The following is a 22,932-nucleotide window of genomic DNA, read 5'->3' as shown; positions in this document are numbered from 1 at the left end:
AACTGCTTTAACAAACCGAGACAGGAGAAAAGATATAAAATAACATTGTTAAAAAATGCATTGTGCAAGCTTCTCACACTACATATATTTATATATTTAAAGGTATGGATCCAGTGCGTTGAGACGTTTTCAAACAGGGAAATAATTTAGAGCTTTGTGTTCTTGCGTTTTCGTTAAGGCGGATGTAAACAAATCTGCGTTAAGTTTTAGTCATTAAATTGTAACTACTCATCAATTCAAGGTAATTCTTATGTTTAAATCAATACTAATTTGCAAGGGGAAACAGTGATGATTACAACTGATATATTACTGCTGTACAAAGTAAAATAAGATTTCATCATACAACATTTTTTTAGGATTGTAACATGAAACGAGATTTTTCCTTATTTTCTTTTTTCCCCATAAATACGAGAGGAAGACCAAGTGTGCTTAAACTAGAAGTATTGGATGCTATTGCATGAAAAGTCACGTGTTTCCATATAACTCAATTGGAAAACAGCAAGGCAATTTCAACCTCAATAGCATAAATTTTGCACTGGGATAACTCCACATCTGACGAAAATGACTTCGTCTTTAAAGAATTTGGTATTTCATTTGGACCTACCACTAAACGGGAGCACGAGCTACCCGTGTCTGTATACTTCTAATTGGTCAATTATCGTAAGTTTATTTGATTAACTCGTACGATCGTGCCATAATTTTATATATACCCTAACAAAATAACTGCGATGTATATATTTATATATTCGGCACTTCCTTTGACTAAAGGTATTATCATTTAAAGGTACCTAATCGTTTCTTCACAAATTGTTACTGTATATACTAATTGATTACTTATTATCATATAATTATCAATGAATCGTGTGTATTTATGCTATTTAATTATATAACAAAAACCTTTTTAAATGGGATAACAAGTTGGCGATAAGTTATTCCAAAAGTTAAAAAGATCAAGACTGTACTTGTAAGCCTATTTTGGACGTTATATCGGCAATAGTTTTTACCTTTAATGATTCAGGTAATAATTCTACCATAATTTAGATTTCCTTCTAGGAGAATGATTCCACGGGCAGACTTTGGTAATGAAAATCCACTCAATATTTCCATCGTGTATGTTACCTATGTTTATATTTTCTAATATGCACAAAGCTTTGTATAATAATTGATAGGCATTGTAGTTTGTAGTTGTACAAAAATACAAAAATTCACATCGAATGTAAAAAAAAAATCGGTATGTTGTTCACGTGTTCTCATAACCGGCATTATATCAAAATATATTAGAGGGTCGAGATTCAAATAAAAATATGAAATACAAATTGGATCAGGACCAAGTACAAACTTACTTTTTCAAATATGCAGTATGTATTAGGTGAGTATTTTTCCAAAATGATTTTAATGTTAACGGAAAGCAAAATTCACATACAAAAAATAAAGTAAAACTCGGCGCACATTAAACACACAGAGGGTACCATTTTGCCCTATTGATATTCTAAGCTTGTTACTGTAACATATCTTAATTGCCATTGTAAAGGATTTAAGGCTTAAAAGATAATGTATTAAATATTTAAGGACCATCTTTTACTTTAAAAGTTTTTATGATGCTGCTATTTTTTTCGCTGTTTCAAATTTACCATTTTTTTTCAATCTGGAACTTTTAAACTCACCTGGCCGAAGGCCATGTGAGCTATTGCCATCACTTTGCGTCCGTCAACGTCCGTCATAGTCGTCGTCGTTTTTCTGAAAAATCTTATCCTCTGACACAACTTCACCAATTGCAACCAAACTTGGTATGAATGTGCCTTGGGATATCCTGCATAGAACTGATGTGGGGATTATTGATCTGTCGAAAAATGGCCGCTGTTATTAAAAATAGAACATAGGGGTCAGACAGTAGTTGTTCACATATATCTCCAAAACCATTGGGTTCAGCTAAATTCTGACATTGGGTAAAAGTGTTCAGCATGGTGAGATCTATCTGTGATCAAATTTTCGTTCTAATCCTTAAGCCATGTTGGAGTTAGTGTCCTTTTTCAACATTTTTTGCTATTTTTAATATTATTTCATTCAAAAATCTTTTCCTCTGATACTACTTGACCAATTGGAACCAAACTTGGTATGAAAGGTCCTTGGGGTATCCTGCATAGAACTGATGTAGGAACTATTGATCCGTCGAAAAACATGGTCGTTGTTACTAAAAATAGAACATAGGGGTCAGACAGAAGTTTTTCTCACATATCTCCAAAACCGTTAGGTTTAGCTAATTTTTGACAAAGAGTAGTGTTCAGCATGATGAGATCTATCTGTGGTCAAATTTTTGTTCTTATCCGTTAAGGTCTCACTAACCATTCCGGGTCAAATGGGTACCCCATATGTAGTACCAAAAACACACTGACCCTAGACCTATGTACTGTAAGTGCATCATTTGTGTGTATTCTAATTAAAAGTAGTAAAAATAAAGCTAAGAATGTGTACTTTAAAAACATATATGTAATTTACTACAAAAGTGTAAGAACGTTGTTTACATGTGTGAGTAATTTGCCTCCATGCTGTCAGTTAGCAGAAAAGGTAAAAATGTTGATTTTCAGAATTTTTTATTCAAGTAAATTTTGTAAAGAATTTGTAGGGTCATCGTACCATTAGAAAAATGATTTTGAATGCCTTATTTTCAAAGCTTTGCAATGGTATGCAACTTTAAGGTGCTATTTGTTCTGGGAATTCACAGTGAAACATTTAAAATTACTTGTTTAATATATAAAGTAATGGAAACGTTAGAAGTGGTTAGTGAGACCTAAGTCATGTTGGAGTTATTGCCCTTTTTCAACATTTTTTGCTATTTTTAATGTTATTTCTTTCACATATCTTCTCCTCTGACACTACTTGACCAAATGAAACCAAACATGGTTTGAATGTTCCTTGGGTATACTGCATAGAACTGATGTGGGGATTTTTGATCTACAGAAAAACAAGGACGCCGTTACTAAAAATAGAACATAGGGGTCAGACATAAGTTTTTCGCTTATATCTCCAAAACCGTTAGGCTTAGCCAAATTCTTTCAATAGTTGGAATGATCCTTATTTTTTAGACTACAAAAGTACTCGGTGATAAAAGTTGTCAGAGAACTCCTTGTCAAAGTTATTGCCATTGAAAGTGGGAAAATGACGGGTTTGTTTTTAAGTTTTTAGCCAATATCTTGAAAACTGTCATAGATAGATAGAAAGAAACTTTCAATTGCTAAAATGATCCTTATGATAAATCCTTCCAAAGTCTTGAGTCAAAATAGCTGGACTTCTTGTTAAATTTATAACCCTTGAAAGGCAAAATTCAACCAGGTGAGCGATTCAGGCTCCTGAGAGCCTCTGTTAAAAATACCTTCAAGATGTTCTTTGTCATGGCAGATATTCTTTGAAGTGTAGTAGTTTACCGGACTACCGCATGAAGCGAATGGCCGAGTTGTGTAACTCGCACTTGTACTATCACAAGGATGAGTGCGTATCTAAAAGAAGAACAGTAAAAAAACGTTATTCCTGTCGCACTTTTTTTTAAGATACTAAACATGTTTGTTTCAGTTTTGCGATTAAAACATATATCTATAAAATGTTTAGGCATAAAGTGGCTTTTATTCATCCTCAGTCTGTGCCAATGGAGACATATAATCATACATCAAAATGCATATTTAAGCTATTTCAGATTTTTAAGTAAAAGTGGCAATGTTCCTTCTTTATACAGGCAGAGGGTGCCTTTATATTGCACTTAATACATATACAAGTAAATATTGTAATTATTCAAATGAACAAATTGAACTCATTAAGAGATGTTATACATGACTAAAAAAAAACTCGGAGCCAGAAGTGGGGCGGCTCCCTGATACAGAATTTTGTTCAGTTTTGGAAGTTCCAGGCAACCATTTGATCAATTCTGTAGAAATACTGTTATGAATTAACGAAATTTTCCAACAAAAGAGAGGGAAATATGAACCACGAAATTGCATACGCCAAACATCTGCATGCGAAAACGTATTTGAAAACTTTTTGTTATAGCTGTAGTTAACAGTACGTCCCTCTTTTGAAAAAAAAGTTAAAAAAAAAACACAGTTTTTCATCCATGTATACAGTCCCGCGTTCTTTAAGTCGAATGAATGGTGTTTTTCGAAGGTGAGGGGGGTCTTTGTTGTGTAATTAACAGTCAACAGATATTTATACTCGAGTTACAAGCCACATTATGGTAACGGATAATAAAACTGTAACCAACATACCTAATAAAAGATAGTATTATGCTATTATAGCGTTTTTGAGAGCTCGACCCATTAAAATAATGCCAAAATTACCAAAAACAAAAACTTTCCAACATCCAAGATTTCATCGATTGCTGGGCAGATTTGAAAAGTACATATAAACGATAAGCAAATTTTCTTTTTCAGACGAACAAATTTCAGGTAAATAGAGCTTTATGTTTCAAATTTAACGTTACTTCTAAATTATGTTTATTATTGTAAATAATCAAACACCTTAGACAACTTAGATATTAATTGCTTTTCCATATAGATTCTTTTCCTTAAGTAGATGAACATGCATGAATTATTACTTCCGCGAGGTAGGGCTTTGTATTCCTGGTCGAGTTATATGTTGAGCATAATCCACGCATGTTGATTGATTATTCCATACTGAACACGAAAATGTCTATTTATATAACTAAATAAAGTATAAATTCAGTTCTCACAACGTATAGGTGTGTGAAGTATTCAGGAGACTTTTTCGAGTAATTTCTAAAATTATGTTGCACCTATGATTTTCAACACTAATTCATAAATAATTATTATAACATATAAACGGCATAATTTCATCTATTGCCGTATATCATTGTGTAGACAAAAAAGTTTTAAGAATACATCTTTTTATTCATTATTTTTATATGTTTGACGTAAGTTCTGCATCAATTTGAAGGATTTATGTGAAATATTCAAGCGTGAAAAGCGACATCAAAATAATGCTTTGTAAACACTGCTACTTGCCACGTGCATTACACGTTTGAATAATGAGATATCACACGAATTCCTAGTGTATTAGATAACCTACAATGGTTAGTTTGTGAAACGTAAATTCATGTGTTACAAAATAAATAGGTAGAAAATGCAACTTTTAAAACAAAATAATAACAAGATGGTCGTTTTCCTACACTTTTGCTTACCACCTCATAAACAATATGTGTCGTAATCTATCTAATGATAAGAATATTTTTTCAGGTTCCATGTATATTGTGTGGACGTTCTACTTTCTTAGTTTTATCACAGAGAAAAAAAATTGAAAATGATTTATTGCCACTTTTACTGGATGGTTGGATTATTGGTAAGAAAACCACCGTACATATCTTGTGTATTGAATACAAAAATACCAATGATTAAAAAATGTAAATTTCAATATGTTGTACACGTGTTTTAAGGAGTAATCTCTCATCAGCAGCATTGGAATCAAATATATAGCAAGATCATCTAAATTCAAACTTAATAGTTTATTAGAAATAAGAATTACTCAAAACCAAATCTATCGAAAAATGAAGTCAAATCTATCACCAAGAGGTTCTACTATATGTAATACAATAATTGAAGCCTCGGGTTCTTTTTTTTTTTTTTTTTTTTTTTTGTAAAGAATTTTTGCATTTGCAAAGGTAATCAAGGGAATCAAGGTTTTAGCGGTAATCAAAATAATGTAATCCTGGGACAAAGACCAGACAAGGAAAACATGGAAAAATCGTTATACAAAGTAACAAAAGCAAATGAGCAACTCGGACTCCACTAAAAACTGGGAGCATGGACCAGGTGCATCAGTTGGGTAAGCGTCCTCTGCTTTTCTAGACACACCCGCCGAGTTGCTCCTAAAAAGTCAAGTCCTGGGTAGACGAAAGAGAAAAGAAAAACTATGACCCGTTGAATAAATCAATTTTCATGGCGCAGATGGATACACCGTAACGATCCACGAGTTCATGATGATGACCATTAAACTTCTGTAGTGATGACTTCAATCTTGTAGCAACATAACCCTGCTCCAGAAGCCTAATGCAAATTTTTATTATACAAACATATATACATATGAAAATATGAATTTTATTTGTTACATTTACTTACATTTGTTATTGGTAACAACTTAATGTTTATTTTATAAAGCAATTTAACACATTTCGTTTTTCATTTTTTTAAACATATCATAACGTTAATTGTAACACACATCGCGATGAAAGTTCAATTGCATTTACATGATTACACTGATTAACGAGAAAACATTTTGCCTATAAATGACAAACAACTTAGGTTTGTGCCTGTTACGCAGTTCTAAGCTGGTATGCAAAAGGTAGAGAGAAAGTATCATTAGATTGAACTCGAACTTGATAGAAACGCATCAACTCACCAGAAATTTGATTTCTCGTGATTCAGTTGATCTAACTAGAAAAATTGTGTTAATACACTCGTCACATGCTAGAATTTTTATTTATGAAGTTCATTTTCAAGATTAATGATAAAGCTGTTTGAATTTTTCAGGTATCAAGATGGCATGTCAACTATATGATTCAAGTGTGCCCAAATGGTCCATTGTGGAATAAACGCGCTGATGAAATGAAATGCAATGGCAATCGATCATACCATTGTCTCTTAGATACAAATGCAAACAACACCTCGAATGGGTTCTACGTTGAGAAGTGTTTGTCTCCAAAAAAATACATTGGTAAGTATTATAAAAGTACACATATACTATTTTCCATTGCAGAAAGATTAAAGAGTAATCAAGCGGACCAAGATTCTAGCGGAAATCAATAGAACGTTATCCAGGAAAAAAGACGTGAGATGGAAAACAAACACACACAACAAAGAACATAAAATAACTAAAAAAATAAATACAAAGTAAGAAAAAAGTAAATAAGCAACTCGGACTCCACTAAAAACCGGGAGCAAGTGTCTGAACTTAAAAAATTCGATACTTTATACAGTGATGTGGTGTCATATTATATAGATGGGTATATCTAACCAGTTAAAGTTCGGGTGATGGTTGCAGTATATAGATCAATTTGAGCACGATTTTAAAGTTACTTCGGATTTTCATCTTAATTTTGATTAAATTGATATATGGAATATATACTGACGAACATATAATGTAAACATCCTCAACCATCCATGGTAAAACAATTGCTGAGTCTTTATATCATAACTTGATTTTGAAATAGTTTAGCTATCATGTTTTATGTATGAAAATATATATTTAACCTGTTAAACTGAATGAAAAAAATGTAGATGCAAAAATAAATATATTTTGTGATTTTATCCAAAATGCACCTGGTCGATGCTCCTGGTTTTTAGTTGAGTCTGAGTAGCTCATTTACTCTGTATTATTTTAGTTACTTTATATTCTTTGTTGTGTTTGTCTGTTTTCCATATCTGGTCTTTATCCCTGGATTGCATTCTTTTGATTTCCGCCAGAATCTTGGTTCCCTTGATCACTCTTTAATTAACAAGACAAGTAAATAAGGTTAAGAACTCGTCGCAGAATATGAAGAAGTTTTAGACCTGCAACTCTACCAGATGGTGAAAACTGTATTTAGTGCATGAAAATTGGTCCGTACCTTTTATGTAATGACATTCGATATGACTTATTTTCTGTATGTTTCATTTGTTTTAGGTTGAGGTGTAATTGTTTGTGTTTGTTTTTGTTTGTTTGTTGGTTAGGTTATCAGTATAATCATAATGACTATCGGCACGGTTTTATATTATATTATAAGATTTTATATTTATTTGTACATGTAACAATGAACGAATTAAAGATTTCATCGTCCTTTTCACAACCAGATTTTTATCTGTGTATTAAATGTTAATTATTTTTATTGCCTCCTTGCTCTTCCCTTTATTTAATTTTGATTATTATATTAAATCTGTGTACATGTATTTATTGAAAGTATATTATTACTTGTGCAATCAATAAACTTTTGTACAAAATATATTATAATCATATTCTTAATACCTCTTGTCATGAATAAACACGGTTTTGATCTAAAGACTTATTTTAATGAAACAGCATCGGTAGAACAGATGTTTTGTTGCAGTTAGTTACATATTAAAATTTTTGGTCATTTAAGGAAGTAAACCTAGGGTAAAGCACATAACTCATGAAGTCAGTGATATGTTTGTATCATGTTCAATTTCACCATAACCTGTCAAGCTTTCATTTGAAAACGAATGAAATCAGTCCAGGTTACTTTGATGCTTAATTGATATTGATGTAAAATGCTGAATACAAACGTTCCAATGATTTTTATGAGTTGTGTCCCATACCCTAGTTCTACCTCCTTAAACGGATAAAAAGACGCTAGGATATTACATTTGTTAAAATGAAATAAGATATTCATGATTTAATTATTTTTCAGATAAGCGATATGTTTTCAGTGGTAATCTTAATGCCTTGAATTGTAAAGAAACACAATACACACCCCAACCTATATGGTCTAACAATACAAGGAATTCCGAATGTCCTTTTCATAAATCACTTTGTGAAGAAGAAGGACAGGTTATTGCTGATAATGGAACAACAAGAACGGACAGTGCATGCCGTTGTAACTATATAGAAGGCTACAATTACGTAAAAATGCCTAAAGACCCATGCAAATGTTTTCCAAACAAGGAGGATTGTTCTTGTTACTTCCATCAATGTTTTGGTTCAACAAAAGTGTTATCTCAAGGTAATCTAGATTAAAGATTATTAGTTATTCAATTAAGAATCCAACCATTCTAGATATTCAACATTTTTCCCTTCATCAGAAAGTCATACCTATTTGAATCCCACGAAGTCAGGGGTTATAGATGTCATTGAAAAACAATAACATATACCGAAAGTTTAACAGTACGCAATAAAAATACGGGTATCAAGCTTGGGTGGAGGTCTCTATTTTTTAACTAGCAATGGGTATTTTTCAACATACATTTTAGTACCGCGTCGGGTTGAATACCTTCAAAAAGTCAAGTTGACACTTTAAAAGCTTACACATGCATGGAAGAAAATTTTCCATCTACGCTGACATAAATCAGTTTCCCAATTGTTTCTTGTTAAGGATTCATCCAGTAATAATGCTGTAATGACGCTGTCCAAAAGTTTTTAGGCCTTTCATTTTCATTCATTTTCAAAAATCAAAAAAGAAATTAATACAAAATTTTAGAACCTTTATATTTGTGTCCGAAATCATCCATTCTTCTGAGTTTAAAATATATTAAAGAAGTGTTTTTATTGTAAGATATCTTGCGTCGCTTGTGACTCTTTTATTCCGACTTTCTGAAGTATCATCCCGCTCTTGTGTCCTCAAATGATAATTGAGGCTAATCCTCAGCAAACAAGACGAGTAAAACAATGCAGTTGTAAAACTGAGAAAGCATTAAATCCTGTTAATCTAAGAATTCAGGTTGAATATTTAATTATATTTTATAACATCGTAGCGTAATATTTAATGAATTTTCCAGTTGTACTGTTGAAACCATGGCACGTGATGCTGACTGATAATTAAGAAATAAATCACGTAAACTCCAATTTATCATTGTTTTACCACAGGCTGTGTATGTCGCTTTGTTTTTACTCCGAGCAATAGCGTGCATAAATGGCCAGCCCGTGGTAAAACAATAATAAAATTGAGTTTCCGTTATCTCGATGTAAATAGGACTAATTTCTTTATATTTTTGATAGACGCAGACTATGTGTTGCACGAAATGTTTATCTTTTTTACCATGGCTTTGAATCACGTCGTATTAGAATCTCAAATTAAACCCACGGGAAAACCGTTTGAATTTGGATTTTTAAAGAAATAATATGAACAAGTCTTAACTTATAAATTATAAGATTTCTTCAATTTCGCCAAATGATCATATCTTAACTATTTTGATGGTTTTTAATCTACTCGTTAAAATGCAAGAAGCTATAAGCAATAAATTGAAACTACAGTCTGGAATAGACGCCAACATGACGATTCGGTATTTTAATACAATTTAACACATTTCAAATATGCTTAATCTTTTAATTCTAAGTTGTTGTAAAATAACGCATCGGAAATTCTTGTCATGTGTCATTCAAAAAGAACGATGTTTATTAACCATTGGCGGATCGAGAGGATATTCCGAATGTTGGATAAAACATTTGGTACTTTTGTGCATTTTTAGTACTTGTTTAAACAATTATAACAGTCCTAACTCAGTAAAAATATTATTTTATTATTTTCCTTAAATTTTCTTTCCTTCAATAATTTATTTTTCATAGAAAATTTATTTGCTTTATAGTGTGTTATCTGAAAAGAATATATGTTGCTTTTCAAGATACCTCAAAAATTGTCTTCAATAACTTAAATGGTATTGTTTTTAGATTATAAATGCGAGCTGGTTAAAAACTTTTCAAAGATCTTTTCATGTGGAATACTTCCATTTAAACCTCCACAAATGTAAGTTATAATTTATTATCCATGTCATGATTTAATATTTGATATGAAATTAATTTTGATATACTGCTTGTCGAGGACCATTGCGACAACGTTAAACGAATACATCTCCAAAGGTTTTTAATAACTAATAGATTACTTGTTGTATTTTTAAAGGTTCAGCTCAATTGCGGTCTCTTGGAAATGAATAGATTGGTTATTAACTACGTGTTACTTTTAATGATATTACAAATGTACATGGATAAATTTGCGGTGTCACAAACATCATGTCTTCAAAAATCACCACGGCTTCATTCCTTTTGTTGCATATTGTTAATTTGTTGGCTTACGAGTACTTCTTGCAAATTATTTTTTTTTTCTGATGTCTATCTTTCTATTCTTTGATTCTAATTCTAGTGATGAGAGGTTACGCCTTGAAACTATGTACTGCAAACTGATTTTACAGTATTTGTACTAGATTGGTATTTCGGTTTTTTATACACACGATTTGCTATAAAATTCATAATAGATCATGGAATACTCGCAGTGTTAATTCGATTAATGTAATGTTTAGATGGCGCTGTGTGCAGGTATCTTGTTATTGGAATTGTCATGTAAACAAAATTGTAACACTTCTACTCGAAGTAGTTTTGATATTTATGTTTTTTTTCCTTCTAGCTACCTTATAATATGCATGTTTATTTGTTATTCCTGAATATTAATCTCTTACATAATCGCATATTTAACTTTTTTCAGGTCTGGAAATCCGACATTTTCAGAACTTACAGCATCTGAACTGTTACCAAATCATGATGATTTAAGTAAGATACACCCATGTTTAATAAATCTACATTTCTTATTATTCTACATGCATTGATAGTTAAATGAACAAATAATGAAGTGTTAAAAGAAAAGAACATTACTATAAGGTCATTTCCTCAATCGTATGGTTATATAGGGTGTTCGGTTTTGTTTAATGAATGCGTAATTACCCTTTCGGTGGATGTTTAGCCGTATAGACTATTACTTAGAATAACAATAGTTATACTACAGGCTGAAGTTTATATTATTGGTTATTTTGTAGGTTCAGCTCAGATCAAAAGGACCGTCATATTAACTGTTTTAGTGATTATATGTTTGTCGGTGACACTGCAAGTAATAATTTTTACAGGTGTGTTTTCTTAGATTATTAATCCCCCGCACAGCAACTCGGGAATACAAATTGATTTTCATGCCCTTAAAGAATCGTTTACAATTTTCTTTCAGCCATGTACAAAATTTTGAGTTCATGTTCGATTATAATGTATACCCTTTCAGGGTCTGTGGTCCTTTTTTCACTTGGAATGTTGCGTTCTTGTGTTATGAACTTTTCAATTCTCTTTAGCATCATTTGGGCTTGTTCTGTTGTTAATATCAAAACATAAAACAAAAAAAGAAACGATTTTTTATACACAGTGTAGAAATAGAATAAAATACACTCGCATATAAAGACTCATAAGCATATCAAAACTGAAAGACTTCAAACATATATAAACTCCCATAAAAATCGGAAGCGAGATCAGGTGTTTCGGGAAAGTATGCATGTCCACTTTTGCAAGACGGGTAAGTCGTGAAATTTCACTGCATATATCTTGTCTCATCGGTGTATTAAAACTTGGTATTGGTCAATCCATTTATGATAGCGACCATAAAATTTTGTAGTGACTGTATCGACAACGGCTAAACATGCCAAATAATGAAATTTGCATGCAAAAATGTTTTATCAAACTGATGTATTTTAATGTAGGAAAGTTCTTGATACAGTCCTGCAAAAGGCGTAGAAGAAAACCAGGTAAGCGAATATATTTGGCTGAAAACTAACTGCATATATACAACTGATTAAAAGGAATGTATGAAAAATATTAGTTTATTTATACATCGAACAATTGCAGTATTTTAGTTTTGTCAAGATCCATAAACAGTTAAAATGATTAAGGATTATTGTCGCTGTTACCGAAAAAAAGATAAATAAAAGACATAGATACAATTAAGTAGTTCTTATCAATTCCTTGTTAAAAAAAACTATTCCTATCTCCTAAATAAACCAAAGAAGGTGTTCTGGACCTGTTAGTCCGACTACGTATTTTCAGTATGGTGGATGTGTTTTTCAACAGGGGGTCGGCATCCAAATATAATGAAAACAAATTGTGCTACGCTACTCACTGAACTTTTCCATTCCTTCACTCTTATGGGGCTGACTATAGAGCAAATCTTATCCAAGAACATGAATATTTATTAGCTGAATCATTTACTCGATATATAGACTCGGGGATTTTAAACATCGCATCCATTCAAAAGTACTTGAGTAAAAGGACGCTGCAGAGTCTATGAAGTCAGCCTCATAACTTGATCTATACTTAGAGATCAATGAAAACGGAATACTCATGACTAAACTATACGAAAAACGAAATGATACCTCATCCTTATCGTAAATTTCCCTTTCACCTGAAGCAACATCCCTTCATCACCTGTGTATCAAGTTTTCATAACTTATACGTTATGATAGAGCTTGCTGAAACACTGCAGTCTGTTTGTACCGTTATAGACTTCTCACAATTATGCAACTGGAATATATATAAAAAAAAGTTGTGACTAAAATGAGTTTTGAAAGTAGTACTAGTAATCGGCAATCGGGATTTGTACTTTATTTACCGTATCATATAGGTTTTTCCTCTTTTTCCTCTTTACTTCACAAAAACAGAGCATATTTCCCCTACCTGTGCACCTGGTCCATGATTCCCGTTTTAGTGGAGTGTGGCTTGCTCATTTACATTTATTTGTTTGTCTTATTGTCGTTATTTTTTATTCTTTACTGAGTGTTTCAATTCTTACTGATCTAGTCTTTGTCCGTCGATTATTTTTTTATAACCGTTCAAATCATGGATTCCCTTGATTCCCAGTTCAAACCCTGAATTTATAGTTTTGTTTTTTACCCTTTGACGTTAAAAACCCTCTTTCAGGGAAACGGAAGTCACCTGATCGAAATTTTGTTTCCCGATTTGCCAAATACTGGTAGCTAAATGGCGTTCGAAAATACTGTATCGATAATTGAAATAGCGTGCTATGTGTTATTTCCTAAATGAAATATAGAAAATTATAAGTAAAAATAACAAATTTTACTGCGTCGTCTATCTTTTTTTCTGTAAATGACTGCCTCTGGTTGTTTTTACAGTACCTTTTATGTGTCTAGAGTACTTTGGAAGTAAGTTTGGGTTCATTCATTCTTTTTTAGCTTCTAAAAATTTGTTTTTATATTAGTACTCCTGCACTTGGTGAAGATGCTCAAATACTGCAGTGTCATGTATTAAAACATATATTTCTGTTTTAAATCAAAAGGAAACCTGACTAGTTTGTGTTTTCTACTTCAGAAACAATGCAATGCAATACAATGGAAATAAGGAAAACAAATTGAGAAAATCTGTCAAATATTTGAATTGAGGCTATTTAGAGGACGCTTTTTCATTCAATCTGCAAAGGTTTAACTTGCTTTATTTTTTTAAGTAAACCAAATTGATTGTGGAACTTCACATTGAAGCATCGAATACAAATTCCGATTGCCGATAACCAGTATTACTTTCATAACTCATTTTAGTCACAACTTTTGTTATATATATTTTTTTTTCAATTATTTCAGCTTTATTGTTTTCAATAATGAAGAAAAATATTATATGGATTAATCTCTCTAAATTTTAGTGACATTTCTGTGTCACATTTGTTTTTGTGTTATCTCAAAATATAACCCCCTACCCATCAGAAAGCAAAAGTAGCAAGTTAAAACATATTTTAGCACATCAAAACTCCTATGATATTTATCAGTAAATAATTCGGTACCTCATGGCTTTAAAAAGTGTTGTTACTTCAGTTTTTTTCTTGTCTTTTAACTTTCAACTTTGAATTGCATTTTTAGACGGGAAATTTCTATTTACTGAAGGGTCGGGAAAAATACACATGATATGAGCTATGTTATATTTTTATGATTTTAGATTTCAAAATCAACAGCCCTGGAAGAATATTTAGAGGGGATGATGTGTGTTTGGAGTGTAATACTTTATATATTTCGGACATAAGCGAAGTAACTTGGTCCTTTACTAAAATGGACACTTCAGAGAAGATAAAAATCGATTTAGAAATCTCAGACAAGTATCTAAATGGAACAACAACTTCGCCATCGTTACTTATCAAGAATGTGGACAAAACAGATTCGGGAACTTACGAATGTATCATTGAATTAGACGACAAAACACATTTAACACGAACGACAAAACTAAATATACCTGAATGTAAGAATAAAATTGGATAATCCACTTTATTTTCAGCTTATAGTTATTTGCTTCTACTTATCAATAAGTCAATAACTTTAATCGCTCTAAAAAGCGAGAAAATTATTTGTCACATACATAAATCTGTTTCTTGATTTCACGAGATCGGCCAAAGTATTTGAGATATTCAAATTTCAAAATTAAATTGGCTTCATTTTCATATCTAATAAGTATGCTTGGTTTAGTGATAGAAGAGTAAATTAGCTGACAAATCGACCTTTCAGCCAAATAGGGCAGCTAAGGGACAATTAACTTTTTTAAGGAAGTTTACCAATTATTTTTTACCTTTATGTCTGTCACTATAATATATGAAATATGAAAAATAGAGTACCTACTCGGTAAGTTAGCATATACACCATAAGTGCTACTAGTATTTGAATAATTTTATTTTAGCGAATGTTTTAAATATAAGATAATTGTTATTTTTGTAATTGGGCCTGTGTGTATGGATTGAACAAATAACTGTAATATAACTTAAAATTGCACATTAGATAAATGTTTGTAAGATATTAACAAACAAATCAGAGATTTCATCTGACTTATTTATAAGATGGGCAGAATTTTGTAGGTTTTTATGTTGAAAATAATTTGATTTTAGGGTTTGCCTCTTAGGGAAAGAGTATATTTAAAAAAAAAACAATTGCTTTGTCGATAACGCGCTTGTATATTGATATATAGCTCATATATCGACCAAGGGAAATATGCGATAATTCCTACAAAAGACGGTGTTTATATTCCAAACATTCACTTCTTAAATACACACTTCACTTTCTACATTAATCTTGTTTCAGAATATCTACATATATAGGCTTTCGCTGACGCTCGGTTCCTACAAAACAATATTAATTTACAATTGCTATGATATGGGTTTTATCCTTTTCGATAATCATTTTTGAAGCCGTTATTCAAAGAAAATATTTGTCACGAACACTGCTAAACTGTTATTTCTAATGAACATGTTAATCATCTGAAACTTTGTGATTTTATTATTTCAGTGATTTTCATTCAAGAACTACCGGTTGTCAATCACTTCCAGTCACCACAACAGTTATCCGCCATTGAGAACGCATTTTTGGGGAAAAATCGAAAGAAACTTGTAGTACTTGAAGGTAAGAAATAAATGTCATGTACGCGCAGTTGAGTATCTTATCCAGATATTTAGGAACTGAGACGAAGCAAATTAAAAATCTTCAATCAAAACAATACTTAATTCTTCTAAATTGTAAAACCAGTCATGTATCTGACGGTTGCATTTACCGGGATATGAAAGAGCCCATACCCTATTCTTGAAACATTTTTTGTCATGTACGATATGAGACGAAGAAATAAAACAATGCCCAGTTAGTCCTTGTTATAATTACTTCTAAGATAAGTTGTGTACGCCCCGATGCTTATCTTAACAAGACTTATAGTCGGCGTCACATAAATAATATACTGTTAAAATTTGAATAAAAATATTTTCGACGACTTTATTGACACCAACCGTCGTTGAAATTGTCTTAAATGACTTGCTCATTCGTTTAGCCAAACAGCTTCTCAAAAACAAGTCGCTTATTAGCTTAAATCATGCGTAACAAATCCTTACGGGAAAATCCCATACTAATATCCGCCATGTTGGTTTTTACGGGACGATTTGTTTACAAACGAAGTTCGTAAGTTCCCGTCGAACTCCGGTGACAATCGTCTGCTTGATCAACTTCTCGGTATTGTACGTTGTTCGCGTAAAATAAATCCGAGATATCCGAAATAACGCCGAAGTGCATTCTGGGTTCTTCGGTTTTTGGACAAACCATTTAAACGTAAACAACATCTCCTAGCAACCCGATCACTGTAAACATGGCCGACTTTTTACAATGTAAATATTGGCACCTAGAATTAAAATCTGACTGGAATTTAACGATTCAATGTTTAGGGAGAAGCCGTTTGGCTAAACGAATGAGCAAGTCATTTAAGACAATTTAAACGACGGTAGGTGTCAATAAAGTCGTAGAAAATATTTTTATTCAAATTTTAACAGTATGTTATTTATGTGACGCCGACTATAGTATGGTATTTGCCCGAGAATTTGAATATAGGCTCCAAATATTTTATACCTTTTTCTTGTAAAAGACAAGTTCCGTTTATCCTCTTTGTCAATATATAATTCAAATATCTGTAATTTTTTTTAGACGTCTTACTCCATAATTTGTTTTACCTGTTATTATTTATGATGTCAATTTTTAATTAAATATTACGGATGAGGACAATGTTTTTTAGGTACAAACTAGCACCGTATATTTTAATTTTAATTAAAATTAAAAGACTCAATAACATTATGAATTTGCGGCTATGAGTAAAAATATGTTTTGAGCTCAATGTTTAATTTTCTTGATTATAAGTAGTTCTAATGTGACAAATGTATGAGTTAAGAAAAGCAACCAGCTCAATATTTATATGTAGCTCGAATATGACTAGAAATGGCCTTACAAACTAATAATATTTATGTAATTGATTGAAAAGAAATTATTTATCACGGTTATCGTTTGTAGATTGGAGAAGCGAATCAAAGAATTTGAGCACAGTTTGCTGTTTTAAACATTTTCCTATCAAGAATATATTTGTTTGGACTGCAAACCGGGATTTTGTTAATACCTCTTTTGAGGGTGCCTTTTTAATACCAAAAAAGTGAAATTTCTACCTAAATTTCATTTGTGTAACTTGTGTTCTTTTCTTTTGGTAGAAGAAAATACACTTTTCTGTAATTCTGAATAATTTAAGTAAATTGTTTATTTCTCATCTAGGTAAGATTATTTTCCATAAATTAACTTGGTACTGTGACGTCATTAACGTCAATCGGTCAGCAATGCAAATAAATATGGCTTTGAAGAAGGCACATATTAATCTATTAGAAATTAAATTATAAAGATTGTTTTTACCAAAACCAAATTATGCTCGAATAAACCGGTAAAAAATGAAAAACAATCCTTAAATGTAACTAAGAATAGAAAATGTGATCGAAAATTTCAGTTTACTTTAGCTGTTCCAATGAACCTTGCACATCAAACTACTGGAACTAAACTTGTAACTTTGGTTTCGTAGCTTGCTACCATAACGATAAATCTGTAAAATCATCTAAAACCTATTCTTTAAATTTCCACAGGTAATAATACATAATACTAACATAATAATAAATATTGAAGATGTTTTAATTGTATCTGATAAAATGAAATGATAACTCAATTTCTATTTATGTCAATCTTTGAACAAAATATATATAGAAGAGCGGATCTGTTAGTACAACAGTATAAAAATACAGTTAACTTTTTTTAAGATACTTACATTCTCTTAAGATTAGTTAAGCACCTGTATAAAGAAAACATCTTGCCTTTAAAACAAAGCAAAGTACAAAGCCAAAGTTGGAAGTTTTTTTGTTTTGCAATACATGTAGTTAAACAGGGTTATTTTGGAATAGCTATGATACCGTCGTGAATATTAATCAGTCACAATTAAGATTTCCCAACCTGTCTTTAGGGTTAATATGATGCAATATGAGCACAAGTCACTTTTAAGAGCAATGATAATCCAAAAAACTCTAATTGTTAGATAATAATATATATGTAATTGACAGAAATTTTGTGGTTCACTTTGCAGATCTGAACAAAATCGTTGTTTAATATAGATACTAATAAAATGGTGGTGTCCATTATATGGACAAAAGTTTGAAAATACCGCCAGTAGGAATTTTATAGTAAATAGGCTTACTGTCAAAATAATGCTGCCTGGATAAAATATTTTGTAAATATTTTTACATTGTTGTCCAAAATAAGTATCTATCCTTCTTACAAAACTTATAATTTACATTTGGTTACCATTAGTAAGTATTCTTATGATTTGACCTCAGCAATATGGAAAAGAATAACCAATTCTACGTTGATAACATACAAAATCTGTTCTAAAATATCTTTCAAACACTAGGAATACACATGTCAAAGGAAACGAAATAGATTACGATTAAGCGGTTTTTAACTTAATAAATTTTGGTTTCCACAACGTCTAATTATAGCAAAAGGTATTAAAAAATGTAACTTTATGGTTTCAATACAATGTTGTTTCAGGTGTAAAAGGAGCTGGAAAATCACAGGCAGCTCATTATTACTGCATGAAAATGAAGCACAAGTATTCTATTGTTGGAAAAATTCTTCTTAACACTGTTTTGTCACTAAAAGAAGAACTTGAAAGTTTTGCCACAGACTTAAAATTTAAAATTTCCTATGACAAGGCGGTAGATACAAACACGATTGTTGACAACATCAAAGATTGTTTGAATCAAGAGGAAAGGAAGGGATTCCCTTATCTTCTTTTTATTGATGATGTGGATCAAGAAACCATCAAATCAGACTATTCAGAAATTGTTTCTTTAGTGTCGCTAATGAAAACAGTGCCAAATTTAGATATGATATTAGCTACAACAGATTTAAAGATGAAAGACAATCTCGAAGGTTATGAATTGATTACATTCGAAGGCATGAATGACGATGAGTTAAATAAAGTTTTAAAAGATGTGGAAGAACAAGAAGAGGATGTCATTTGTCTGAAAAAAGTGATTGGAAATATTCCAATAGTAGTTGTTACTGCTATAAGATTTATGATGCAATTTGAACTCTCTGCAAAAAAATTTCTTGAAGAATTTTCCTCTACTTCTTGTAATATTAGCGCACAGCCGTATTATAATACTATTGAGGGATTAGACAAAACTGAATATGACAAAACTGCACTTAAATCCCAGATTCTTCCTCTAAATTTCATCAAAAACACTTTAAGCAAAGAACAATGGAGTGTTGTCACGCTCATTCCGTATTTTCGACATGACAACATATCAATGACTTTACTTGAAGCTGTTTACTTTCATTTAAAACGATGCCAGAGTGATCAAAGGAACCAATGTTCTAATGGTAATCAAAAGAAAAATGATTTAAGCACACTTGGTATTCATTCTTTGGTTGAATCTTTGGTGAATATACCATTGTGTCAACTAAGACATCTGAAGCCTGCTCGTATTCAGACTTCTAGTGCAAGTAATTCAGAGAAAAATGAAAACCAAAACACAGTGCTTTCGTTTCACAATGTCACAAGGGATGCAGTGAGTATTCTAGCTAACCAACATCTAGAAATGTATGAAAGTAAACATTTGAGTTTTCTTTTGAAAATGTTTTGCTTTGAAATTGATATCGATGCAGCTTCAGATGCTACAGTTGAAAGAAATCTTCGATTTGTTCAGCATGCAATTAAACTTTTAAAAATTGTTGATGATATACAGAATGAATTTTCTGACGAGGAATCACAATTTTGCATTGCATTTCTTCATTGTGCAATAGGAACAACATTTTTTTTCGAACGAACAAAGGTAGAAAAGGCTCATTTTCATCTTATGAAAGCGCGTGACACTGCTTTGGGAATCGTAAAAAGCGAATGTGAACTCACAAAGAAAAACTGTATCTATATCAATGATGAGAAAACCGTTCTTCTGGATGAGAAAAGTGATGCAGGACACACGAAATTAGTTATGAGATGTATCGTCGAAAAAACTTTCTCAAAAGAGTTTTGCGAAGAATTTATTTTAGGCAAATACAGAAACATCAGCGATATCGATGCAATGAGAAAGGAACTCATTGTTGACAAATTAGAAGTATTTGATTCTCACTACATCACAAAGACTGACTACGATTATTTGGTTCAAAATAATCTTGCTATGCCTCTAATAAATATATCTAAACTTTTTCTCCCTGAACTCTTTCTGAGAATTTTACACAACAACGGGGTGACTTTAAATGAACTGCAATACGTAACCAATTATCGCAGAGATTCTAAGCAACATACAATGTTAAAGTCAGCATGCAACCGTGAATACGAAACTGCTGTAATTTTGCGTAAAACGATTGAAGAGTACTTTCCTACAGAACATGTTAAGCTCTTTGTGTGTCTACGAAACAAACGAAGTGGTCTCGATATAACTTCATCTACAGTCCAATCTGAAGATTTAAAAGAAAATATGCTTTTTTGTGCACAATTATTAGAAAGCCCACAAAGCATTTTCTATGAATTTGGAATTATCAAATTTGCAGGAAAATCTAACATACGGCATATATCACATTGCAACTCAGTATTACTTAGATTGTTAATGCAAAAGTATAAAGAAGAACATAATGTTGACAAAAAGCAAGAAATGTTCAACAGAGGTAAAACGGTCATGGAGAACCTGAGGCAGAAAATAGAAGAAATAGAAACGACTGATGCTGGGTATACTTGGATGTCTCTTTCATTTCTTTATATTGTGTGCGGTAGATTTCTACTATTATCCGGTATTTCATGCGACATAGAACGTGCCCTTCTGTACTTTAAAAGATCATTGGAAATAGAAGAGAGTAGATCGGTTGTTTGGACTCGATATATTCATGAAGCATTCACTGAGAAAATTGAATGCTTACAAAAATTAAAGAGGGAAGAAGAAGCATTTCAAGCTATAGATTTAGCCATTAACAAACTTAAAAGACAAAATCGCAAAGAAGTAATTAACAAATATGCATATCTGAGAAAAAAAATAAGGTACAAAGTGAACGTTAATTTGGATGTTTCTGTAGAATGAAAATAGTGTGAAATATTTTAAATCAAATATCAGTTCATGTCGCAAGAAATTAACCTCTGATTTCATTTCATTGAATTTTATTCCATGAAATTACTAAAATATTAGTAGCCAGAACCTGATATAGTTGCTAACGAACACTTTGAGTGACTTTCGAATTACGAATCCGGTGTTCCATTTCACCGAAAAATCCCATGAAGGCTCGTGCGCAATATTTTATTTGAATTTTTTATACGTACGATGATTTATTGTGCTGGGGGACTATCATATTTATGAATGTTTGCTGAACAACAGGATCATGAAAAATTCTCAAATTGAGAATATTTACCTAACATACTTATATTAGGTTGTAAATTGATTTGATCTTTGTATAGCAATCGGCTTCTTTTTTAGACTTTTTTTTTCAAATATTATAACGGAAAGAATGGTATAACAATTGTTTTATGTAGCTTTCAAGATTTTGTATTGTGTAGTTCTTGGGCTTGAAAGGCAAACATGTACCCGCCCTCATGAACTTCATGATCAGTTTTATTTTCCTTCATAAGTTCCATTTAATATTCTAGGAAAATAAGATTTCATGGTTGATGGAAAACTGAAAATCCCATTTTAGCATTATTTTAATGAATTCTGAATATGAAAATAGCTACAAGTCAAAAAAAAAACAGCAGTTTCAATTATGGTAGAACTAAACATGAAATACCAAATACGCCATTTTTGTTATTCAAGCGTTAAAATAATACTCTCGTGGTTTTAACATTGAAAAATATGTCAATTTTAGCAATTTTTCAGTGGGTTCAGGGTAAAAACATAGTACATATAACACGATAACGTTAGTTTTACTTCAACTTTCTTGGTACCATTAAAAAGCTGAGACATTGGGCTGCCTGGTGATACCTATAAATACCAATTTACTTCTTTCCGCAGTATACAGCGTTGAATAATCAAAAAGGTTTTATTTGTCTCACTGGGGAATTGATTTTTAAATTGTATGTATAATGTTGGAGTTGATGAGTGGTGGGGTTGAAAGTGGGTATCTTAGCCCTCGAACTATTCTTGTGTTGAAAATATTTTCATATGTTTTTGTTCCCTTAACTACTCCTTAAATCTAGGTTTAAATCTAAAAATACACAGAAAAAAAATCAATTAGTCCTTAACAAATCATTACAGTACCGTTAGATTAAACTACTGAGTTAAGTGATCATTATACATAAAATTGACAAATAAACTGATCAACTGATAATCATAGGGCCTACAGGTGTTCGTCTATTCAAAATGATAAGGCCCACAGGTGTTCGTAAGGTCTGAAGTTGTAACACCTTGTAGAAATTATTTTCTGCCAGACGTTAAGGTTCTTTACTCAAAACCGAAACCGGAAATCCATTAGTACAAAAGAAAATGTCGAACCCAACCCTGTACAGTTGGGGCAAAGCTGGACGTAACATTAAAGCGTGATACTGCTCTAATTTTGATTTGGAATAGTTGTTTGGCACATCTTAAGAACAGACTTCAATGTCAAACAACCATGT

At 31.7% G+C, this 22,932-nt stretch overlaps 1 protein-coding gene across 6 annotated transcripts; it reads left to right on the top strand.

Annotated features, from left to right (window-relative positions):
- Positions 1-113: 113 nt before the first annotated feature.
- LOC148628750 (uncharacterized) lies at positions 114-22,869 on the top strand. 6 transcript variants are annotated; one of them, XM_088593752.1, is made up of 12 exons: positions 114-241; positions 4,419-4,433; positions 5,241-5,343; positions 6,531-6,714; positions 8,424-8,716; positions 10,378-10,453; positions 11,186-11,250; positions 11,514-11,600; positions 12,216-12,260; positions 14,452-14,748; positions 15,783-15,896; positions 18,882-22,869. In XM_088593752.1, exons 5-12 carry the CDS (start codon positions 8,623-8,625, stop codon positions 21,407-21,409), a joined length of 3,306 nt encoding a protein of 1,101 aa, XP_088449878.1. In that variant the 5' UTR covers positions 114-241; positions 4,419-4,433; positions 5,241-5,343; positions 6,531-6,714; positions 8,424-8,622; the 3' UTR covers positions 21,410-22,869. The 6 variants fall into 6 exon arrangements, with proteins under 6 accessions (XP_088449878.1, XP_088449841.1, XP_088449860.1 ...); XM_088593715.1 differs by having other exon boundaries at positions 8,405-8,716; XM_088593734.1 differs by having other exon boundaries at positions 114-660; positions 8,405-8,716.
- The last annotated feature ends 63 nt before the right edge of the window (positions 22,870-22,932 follow it).

The sequence above is a fragment of the Perna viridis genome, chromosome 1, assembly GCF_037379345.1.
Source record: "Perna viridis isolate PV_CMFRI_1.1 ecotype Kerala chromosome 1, ASM3737934v1, whole genome shotgun sequence".
NCBI lineage: Eukaryota > Metazoa > Mollusca > Bivalvia > Mytilida > Mytilidae > Perna > Perna viridis.
Note: the sequence above shows the minus strand (reverse complement) of the source record. Positions and strands in the feature narration are given on the sequence as shown.

Excerpts from the sequence above, each read along its gene's own strand:
- LOC148628750 (XM_088593744.1), top strand. The coding sequence starts at position 5,305 with ATGATTTATTGCCACTTTTACTGGATGGTTGGATTATTG. Across the intron at positions 5,344-6,530 it reads ACTGGATGGTTGGATTATTG|GTATCAAGATGGCATGTCAA; the intron begins GTAAGAAAACCA and ends TGAATTTTTCAG. Across the intron at positions 6,715-8,404 it reads GTCTCCAAAAAAATACATTG|ATAAGCGATATGTTTTCAGT; the intron begins GTAAGTATTATA and ends ATTATTTTTCAG.